The sequence below is a fragment of the Zychaea mexicana genome (assembly GCF_025766255.1).
Source record: "Zychaea mexicana strain RSA 1403 chromosome Unknown BDB00scaffold_21, whole genome shotgun sequence".
In the NCBI taxonomy this organism is placed as follows: Eukaryota; Fungi; Mucoromycota; class Mucoromycetes; order Mucorales; family Lichtheimiaceae; genus Zychaea; species Zychaea mexicana.
In genome coordinates this window covers 481,623-491,476 of record NW_026516684.1, presented here as the reverse complement: position 1 = coordinate 491,476, position 9,854 = coordinate 481,623, and the positions used below count along the sequence as shown (strand labels likewise).

Below are 9,854 nucleotides of genomic sequence, written 5' to 3'. Positions count from 1 at the left end.
TACCTTCAACACCAACCCATTGCTTAGCTTTGAAAACGATGACGTCCCATCAGCGTCCTTCAGGCTCGCAGCCTAAACAGACCTGGGCCAATGTTGTCCGGAACAAACGCCTTGACTTGTGGACTACAACTGGTTTTGAACAGCAACAACGATCGCACCAAGCAGAAGCCATATTGGCTCATGCCCTAAACACTGACGCCGTCATTTTTGATTTAGTACCGACTTCCTCTCAAAAGCCGCTGCCTACATGGAGCTCAAGAAACTTGGACGCATACTGGGAGCTATCCCATCATACGCTCTCGCAACTCAAGTTCCTTAATGATTGAAGTGCGCTACAAAGAGGAAGCGGCCACTAACAGAGCTATCTCAGAAGGTGTCACGTATGACAACAAAAATTACTGTGCCACCAAGGCAGTGCCAGTGGATGCAGAGATTATCAAAGTGAATCTTCGATAACTACTGTTTGTCGAGGAAGAGATCCTTAAAGCGAGTATCCAGAACACGATGGAACACTATGGGCGGGTGTGTCAGATCAGCATCTACGTTGAACCAACCACTGGTATTTTTGAAGGGGACGCTATGGTGCTACTTGACGTTACACCACTAGCTGAGGCCATGCAGCGGGATGACGACTCACCCAGCTATTACCACCTGCTGACTCGCTTAATTCACTTTGACAACTAGGACGCGGATATTCCTGCCTCCTGGAAAAACGTCCCACCCATCTGTCGTTTCTGCACTGAAGAAGGTCATCGCAAATTAACCTGTCCCAAGTTAGCCAGTATTGAATGCTGCCACTGCCATGCGACAGGTCACTATCAGTCCTACTGTCCCACGCGCCGACGCAAGCTACAAGAAGAACGTGTGCAACAACAAACCAAGGCCCAGCTACTAGACTCTTTCTCTCAACCAACCTCTTCGACATCACAGCAACACCAACAACACCAGCCTGACAGCAACAACTTACAGCAGCAGCAAGCTTCGAATACACCAGCCACTCGCGATTCCACTGATACACAACTTCTCACATCCTGGGACACCAACTCCCAAGATGCATTGAACCAACAGCCGCCCATCAACACTGAGGACAGCACTATGGACGAAGCTGTTCCAAAAGCAACCCATACCGCCGAAACACCCGTAGATAAAAAACAAAAGACATCCAATGCCTTCACCTCGGACCCATCTACACCAAACTCAGGAAACAACAGCGTCATCTCAGCTTCCAAAAATTCAGTGCAAACACCATCGCGTGATGGTGCCTACCTGAATCGAAAATAATGATAAAAAACCATGCTAGAATAGCGTCCTTAAACTGGCGCAGCGTTCTAAAGGAGGCCAACCCAGCTGCGCAATCAGCGTTTATCGCTCACCTACGTTCAAAAGATCTCGACCTAAACATTTTAGCCCTTCAGGAAGTATCACATACTCGTTCTTCATCACTGTCTGATACTGATCAAAACCTTCTCTCCCGCTTATTCCCCCGCTCTTCATCTTGTTTTACTAAATTTTGTGGATTTGTCTACATCAACCCTTCTTATTCGTTATCCAATACCTATGTGACCCCTGATCAACGTTGTATTATTTCTGATATTTGTACGTCACATGGGGCTCTTTGCCGTTTAGTGGTAGTCTATGCTCCAGCAGAAGCACGCTATCGGGCGGAGTATTTTTCTTCTCTTCTTTTCTTGCCATGCTTTGTAGATTATTACAGAATCCTGTCTCATTGTTGGAGACTTTAATCTGCACCTAGCGGACACACCACTGCCAGCCAATCTTCCACCATGGGGACAATTTCTGTTGGATCGATGTGTCAATTGCCTGTACCGGGATGCGTCAGACGTCTTGGTTCCTCGTCATGCGGCCACCGCCTTCACTAGAGGCGCCTCTCGCACCACTATCGACTATATCTTTGCTTCACGCCAGCTGCAACCTCGAATTATGCGCAGTCATCAACAGATGGTGTCGCATCAATGGACAGATCATGATCTTCTGTCAGTTGACCTTCGCTTGGATTGCATGCCGCTTAGGCCAGGGACGTGGCGCTTCAACCCACTTCTGCTCGAGCAAGATGACTACCGATCACTACTGGATACCACGATCGACGCCTTTATATCGCAGCTAGACATGACCTCTCTCTCTGTCGTCCAGCAATGGGACTGTTTCAAAGAAGTATTAGCAGAATCGGCAAAGCAATTTGGTCGTAAACATAATTACCGCACTAAACGGCGTCTTCAAGAGCTCCAACATAATCGTCGACTGTTGCTCCACCAACATCGCCGCGCTCCCACAATGCTTCACACCGTACTCCCACCCATCGAGCAGGAGATAGCCCGCCTTCAGGAACAGAAAACCAAGCAACTCCTCTTACGCACTGCTACTCGTTGGCACGAAAAGGGTGAACACAATAATAAGTATTTTTATCGCCTCCTCAAATCACGTCATGCAGCTACGAGATCCGACCACTGGTCAACAAGCAACCACCCAGGACAGCATACTCCGGCAGACACACGAGCTTTATTCAGCGCTATTCTCACGAGAGCCTGTCAACCAATCCGCCAATGATCAATTGCTACATCACATTCCCTCAAATATTGCTCTTGCTGATGCTCAACGCAACCGGCTTACCACACCTTTTAGCCACGACGAGCTGCTTCTCACACTCAAGCACTCCCCACTCGGCAAAAGCCTAGATCTAGACGGCATCCCCTTTGAAGTATATCGCTTTTGCCAAGAGAAACCCGAGGTCATGTCGCTGTTGCTCTCGGTTATGAACTCAGCCCTTCAGGAAGGACAGTTCCCCTAGTCTTGGTTGAGCATGGTTTCTCCGCAATTCAACAAAAACACTTCTGGGCCGCCTCCACCAGATGGTCCACCCAACCCTTCGCAAACTAACATATCAGAGCCGACTCCATAATCGACTCTAACGCAACCGTCAGTCGTTGGCGCTGACACTAATCCTACACAGACAATATCCTATGTCCAAGCAGCCAAACTTGCTATTTCTCGCAACGGGAAAAAACACCAGTACCTGACTTCACTGAACGAGTGTGCTTCCATCGCTGTCTGACGACAACTCAACTCAGTTGGACGCAACGGCCAGATCGACGTTCCGGACCTCCTCCGTAGGAGTACTGAAGAATTCAGTGTGTTCTTCGATGTGTCAGCGCGACAAGTCAAAGTAGAGGAATTCTTCCAAGCAGCTCGAGACCTCCTGCCCAACTGGGATGAAGGCATTGGTATGGCACAACACCGAGAAAAAGGTCGACTATTGTATGAAATGGCTCTACCCAACGAACAGCTATGCGACTTCGTAATGCAAAACGGAATTCAGCTTGGCGAGCATCACTATCCCGCTGTTCGATCACTACCTCCGAACCAAAAGATCACTAAGCTAGAACTTGAAAAGCTTCCCATCGGCATCCCTGCCAAGGAGTTAGAGGAAGGCCTCCGCGCTTCGCTTTCCCCGTTTGGCTCTGTCCTGCACCTCAGTCTCTATCGTGCAGCAGCAGGCTGGTTCCAAGGCTATGGCTGTGCTGTTTTGTCCAACCACGAAGAAGACGACAGTCTCGATGGATTGACCCATCGCATTGAATTTGGCCAAGTTGGTTCACGCCTTCGACATTTCTATGCGACCTGGAAGGACATGGGAACATATTGCCGCTACTGTCACAATGATGACCACAGCATCGACACTTGTCCAACTCGACTAGCTCAAGGCTGCTTCAATTGCTCCCGGCGAGGACACAAGGCTAGCGAATGCCCTCATCCACCTCGTGACCAACCGAGGAAAACACCCAAAGTTTCAGCCGCGCATACTGCTGCATCACACCTTGCTCCCTCTCTCTCTCCCAGCTCCAAAAATAAAAACAAAAAAGCCAATAAAAAACAAAAACCTGCTGACTCGAATGAGCCCGTAGCTGGCCCTTTGAGTAGAAGAGAGGAAAACCCACAGTCGCCTGAGATTTCGCTCCCTAAGGAGAAGAACCTCATCCATATTCCTGCTGGCGCATTGCAGCAAAACTCCGCACCAGCCAACACGACCGCCACAAGCACTGAGTCACCTACCGGCTCCGAAGATGGTTTGAGCAACATGCCGCCAGGTTCATCAGACAGCCAAGGAACCGAACCGCCACTATCCCAGTCCAGTCGATCTACGGCTTACAAAAAGAAGCGGCACACTTAGAGGCAGATATGGCGAGCGCCGGTGACAACATCATAAAAGCTGCAGATCCGACATATACTGGTCGTGTGACCCGATCAAGATCCAAGGCATCGCAATCAAACCCTGAAGAGCCCAAGATCCCAGCACAGGAGTCCAGTGCCACCCCTTCTCTTACCCTCAATTCCAGTGACCCCATGGTCATCGATGGCTCACTTGAGGAAGAGGAGGGATCCCTGTAAGTGCCTCTCCAATCGTATATCATTATGAAAGTAAACATCGGAACATTAAATGTTCGTCATCTTCAAAAGGTTGGCGAACCTGAAATACAAAAAAATCTCATAAAACACATAAAACAACAATCACTACATATATTGGCTATGCAAGAAACTCATCTTCCAGCCATCAACCCCGATCCAATCATTCATGCTCAGCTTCAAGAATCTGATGGCGTATGGAGCAAATTCTGCGGCATCATCAGCTTTACACCATCCATTCGTTTTGAGCCCTTCCTCACCTTGCGGAGTGGAAGAGGGCTTTGGGTTCAAGTCATACACGCCAATAATGACTTTGACCCATTCTACCTTTTCAACATTTATGCACCAGCATCAACACGACACGCCACACGCAACAACTTTTACCTCCACGAGGTGATTCCATTACTGTCGGATCCACTACAGCCGACCGTACCATCCTTCTTGGGGATTTCAGCTATTCATATGAGCGCCTAGATACAGCTTTTAACAAAGTGTCATCAATATGGCAGCAATTCCTGGATGCACAGTTGAACAATATGATGAAACCTGGTAACGCAAACCAGCGGTACCCCCCCACGTTTCAGTCAATATCGTCCATCGATTATGTTTTCATGCCAACCACGCTCAGTAATTTTAGCACCGCACCTACAACACTGTTCATCAATCCTACATGGACAGATCACTCTCTCGTCACCTTCTCACTTAGGTGTCCGAGTTTAGTAGCAGGTGGCCGAGATATTTGGCGTGCCAATCCACTGTTAGCTAAATCCGCAGCATTCCAACACAAAGTTAACCAGGATCTCATTCACGCACATGAACGAGTGGCAGCTTGTCCTAGTCCGCAGGAAGCCTGGGATTGTGCTAAAAGAGTGATTAAACAAGCGTGCCGCCAACATGGTCAGTACGAAGCAACCCGACGAAAACGACTCGAACGACATTTACAACGCCAGCGCAACAAAATGCTACGCGAAAAAAAACGTTTCAATGAAACTCCAGCCAAACTGACCGCGATATGTTCTCAACTTGCAGAGGTTCAAGAAGAAATAGTGTATATCCAAACACTAAAAGCAAATATACGGTGGCGGGAGAATGGGGAAAAGTCAGCTGGGTATATTAAAACGGTGATCCAACAACGGCAAGTCCAACGAAACATTGAAGAGCTACAGCATCCGGAAACAGGTGAAACTGCATCGACACTTGAGCATATGCATGCATCCGCTTGCACATTTTACCAACAACTTTATACTGCTGCACCGATTGATACGGAGGCCGTGGCCGATTTACTAGACCATGTATCGCCGGTTAGTCGTTTGAATCAAGAGGATCGTGACATGCTCGAACAAGAGATTACCTTAGACGAGCTGCAACTAGCGGTCGCAAGATCCCCCCGCCGAAGTAGCCCAGGGCTTGACGGGCTACCATACTCAATTCTCGGTTTTCTCTTTCATCATGAGCTCTACTCGGATCTCGTTCTTCAAGTATACACTGACGCCTTACAACAGGCTATATTTCCTAAGTCGTGGTCAGATACATGCCTGCGCCTCTTGCCCAAAAAAGGCGATCTGCTGTCGTTATCCAACTGGCGACCAATTGCCTTGATAAATACAGATGCGAAAGTGTTTACCTGGATTTTGAATGCGCGGGTGGTGCATGTCGCCGGCAAGCTGGTAAACAAATATCAAACAGGGTTCATTCATGGCCGGTACATCGCAGATAACGGATTGGCTGTCAAACTAGCGATGGATCATGCTGCCAAAACGTTGTCGACGGATATATGCCTATCCTTGGATATGGAGAAAGCTTACGACCGAGTCCATCCACAGTATCTGAGGCAATGTCTAATGCGATGGGGTTTTCTGCAGTCAACAATCCAATGTATCAACAATCTCTTCTTTGGTACAAACATTCAGATCAACATCAATGGTGCTTTATCCCCCGCTATTCAACAAAACCGAGGAGTGCGCCAAGGAGATCCGTTGTCCCCGGTATTGTTCAACCTGGCGTTGGAACCGCTCGTACAACGCATTTTATCCGATACCTCAATACATGGTTTTGCTCTTGATAGACCAATGCCGTCTTTGAGCCTTGAAGATGCTCAACTCAAGATTCTGGCCTATGCGGATGATTGTTTCGTCTTCATTCATGATGCAAATGATCTTCGCCTGGTGATGACCCACTTGGATACTTATGCCCGAGCATCGAACGCAAAACTCAACTTCAACAAGACACATGCTATTTCCTTGTCTGGATTACCATCATTGGAATGGCGACAACTTCTGGCAACTCATGATATCTGTTCCTGGTTTGACCGCACCTCCAACAACGCTTTGATCTATTTGGGTTACCCTTTGTGTTTGACACCGCAGCAACGGGACAGTTTCTTAGACGAACTCCTCAGCAAAGTGCAGGCCGCCTGTCACCTTTACTCCCAGCGGACTCTATCAGTACGAGGCCGTGCGACCGTTCTCAATGTATTAGTTTTATCTACATTGTAGCATGTCCCAAGGGTTTGTCCCGCACCTATCGCATTTATGGATCGACTCCGTATCATCAGTCACGGATTTCTTATGTTCAACATGTTTCCAAAGATTGCAAACAACACATTGGTTCAACAACGACAACATGGTGGCCTTGCAATATTACATCCACCAGCCCAACACCATGCATTACAACTTAGGTGGCTCCAACCCTTGTTCGACCCGAATCACCGCCACCGCTCCTTCATTCACTCATGGATTCTTCATGTGTTACACTGTTGGAGCGCAGATCAAGACCCCCGAATGTGCCTAATATACAAGCGACTACGTCCTCCGTCATTCAAGACCCCCGTTTCTATCATCGGCAATCTCTGTAACACCATGGATTATTTCCATTGTGAAATCGGTAGCAATTTCATCGCCACTGAAACGGTATTACAGATGCACATTTTGGATGCCAGTGTCCCACTACCAAGGCCATATACAGCAATAATAACGAAAACTATCACAGCAGTGTCCCGACATCGCATTCTGGTCTCTGACATTTTCATCATGGACCCTCAGCTTGGATGTTTAAGACGCAAACACCGCCGCGAGATTGGCCGCCGCCCGCAAATCATCCACCAGTTTTTGGACCTGTTGGATTCCTTCCAAATTCTGTTTCAAGGTTTCTTTGGTTCGTGCCTGTGATCCTCCAGCCGTTGCCATCAGCGAACCAGATCCCGCATTGATATCCCATGATCCTGCCTGCCTGTTGAAGTGGTGCCACTTTGATTCGCTCGATTTCCATGTAGCCACCAGCAAACAGTTCCGAACAATGTTCATATCCTCGTATATACTTGCTGCGGTGTCTAGCTCCTCGACCATGGTGTGGAAAAGGTTTTGGACCATTAACTTGGCGTCCACGGTTCGAAACTTCTGGTACAGGGCCCTGCATCATAAACTTTCATACCGAAAGATGTTACACCGCCTCCTTCCGAACGAATACACATCCGATCAGTGCCCAATTTGCAACGAGGATGAAGATACTATTGCACACTTCCTCTTTCAATGTTCATCGAAAAGGTTAGTCTGGGAGAGAGTATAGTCTGACCTACTCTTGACTTCAGCCACCACAGCAAACATCGAACAAGCTATCTTTCAACTGAATTTTCTGCCAGACCCTCCTAGTGGTAAAAGCTCGATGATAGTTGAGTCCATTTTGCATAGCATTTGGTCCACACATTGGGGTTTCATATTTAACAATCAACCATTCTCCCTTGATCACATTGTCCAAAAAGCCCACAAATTGATGTTTCTACATATTGCTGAATCAAACATTCACAATATCTCTTTGTAAATTCATGCCCCGCTTCCTTTCCCTCTACCTCTCCTATTGGAAATAAAATTCGACGCAAGTTGCGCGCCTACAAAAAAAAGTTTTAAGAAAAGATCCAATCAGCTCCAAAGTATTAGTGAGATGCATCGCTTCTATGATGCTCTCCATTACGTTCTCATCTTTCCCCAAGGTACCTTGAGTTTAGGCTAAGCGTGTTTTTTGAATTTGTATTAAGTCTTTGAGTTAAGCGATGAAGGCTGGACCATTCAAGCCATTGATCGTAATGGTGATCGTGCAACTGTTATGGATTGGTGTCAATACCGCCTCATGGTGCGCGGCAATGATGACGATGTTGACCGTCACGATCTACAGTACATCGCTTTGGTAATTATTTTCAGCAATATATCGTTGATATGTATGCAAAGATGCAATCCACCAATCTGGGCTTCATTAGGCGCAACCAAAACAGATTGCGTTCTGATTTATACTGTAACGTCGTCGATGCAATGAATGTTGGAGACAATGACATGACCAGTGTCGGACGTCGCGTCATATTGTCATCCTCCTTCATTGGTTCACCACGCCACATGCAGCAGCTATATCAAGACGCTATGAGCATTGTGCGTCGTTTTGGAAAGCCTGATATTTTTGTGACATTTACGTGCAACCCACGTTGACCAGAAATCCAACAATCCCTCTTACCTGGCCAAACCGCTTCTGATCGTCCTGATCTATCTGCACGTGTTTTCAAGCTAAAGCTAGAACAACTCATGGTCGACCTCACTAAAGATATGATCCTCGGAACAGTTATCGCGCATGTACACACCGTCGAATTCCAAAAGCGCGGCCTTCCACATGCACATATTCTTTTAATTCTTGCTGGTGAAGACAAGCCAATAGCACCAGCACACTGCGATGCCATTGTCTCGACTCAACTTCCGGATAGCAACCACCCAGCAAGAGCAACTGTCGAACGGCACATGTTGCATGGCCCATATGGCTTACTAAACGCCAGATCACCATGTATGGTTGACGGTAGATGCACAAAGCAATACCCCAAAGCGTTTTCTGACGAAACAGAATGGAATGAAAATGGATATCCCGCCTACCGCAGACCCGACAATGGTGACAGCGTCAACAAAAACGGTATAACCCTCGATAATCGATTTGTAGTGCCGCACAATTTATATCTTTGTGTTAAATACGACGCACACATCAACGTTGAAATCTGCTCTTCTATTCAATCGATCAAATATGTCTATAAGTACGTTTACAAGGGCCATGATTGCGCGTCAGCTGTAGTAGCGCAGCGTCGAACAGCAAACACCACCACCACCGCTACGGATAACGATGTACAGATAACTGATGAGATACGCAACTACCTTGATGCACGTTATGTCTCTGCTTCCGAGGGCTGCTGGCGGTTGTTTTCTTTTTCTCTTCACAAAGAGTACCCAGCGCATCAGCGTTTGGCCGTCCACTTGGAAGATGAACAAACTGTTCATTTTGATGAGGATGCTGCTCCTGGGAACGTGATTGAAGGCCGTGCTCACGAAACAACTTTGACAGCATGGTTCCAGTACAACCAAGAGAACACAGACGACACCGTTACCGCAAACCTTCTTTATGTCAATTTTTCC

General features: G+C 47.4%; 2 protein-coding genes across 2 annotated transcripts; both read left to right on the top strand.

Annotated features, from left to right (window-relative positions):
* Positions 1 to 318: 318 nt before the first annotated feature.
* Positions 319 to 2,806, top strand: BDB00DRAFT_786487 (uncharacterized protein; the record flags this gene model as incomplete). Its single annotated transcript, XM_053120616.1, has 4 exons — positions 319 to 441; positions 685 to 1,258; positions 1,754 to 2,398; positions 2,526 to 2,806. The coding sequence occupies 4 exons, from the start codon at positions 319 to 321 to the stop codon at positions 2,804 to 2,806; spliced, it is 1,623 nt and encodes a 540-aa protein (XP_052981698.1).
* A 555-nt stretch (positions 2,807 to 3,361) lies between these two features.
* BDB00DRAFT_732196 (uncharacterized protein) lies at positions 3,362 to 3,799 on the top strand (the record flags this gene model as incomplete). The annotated part of the gene is made up of 1 exon (XM_053118335.1): positions 3,362 to 3,799. A coding segment is annotated over one exon (438 nt), but the record flags the coding sequence as incomplete, so codon positions are not given.
* Positions 3,800 to 9,854: the final 6,055 nt, after the last annotated feature.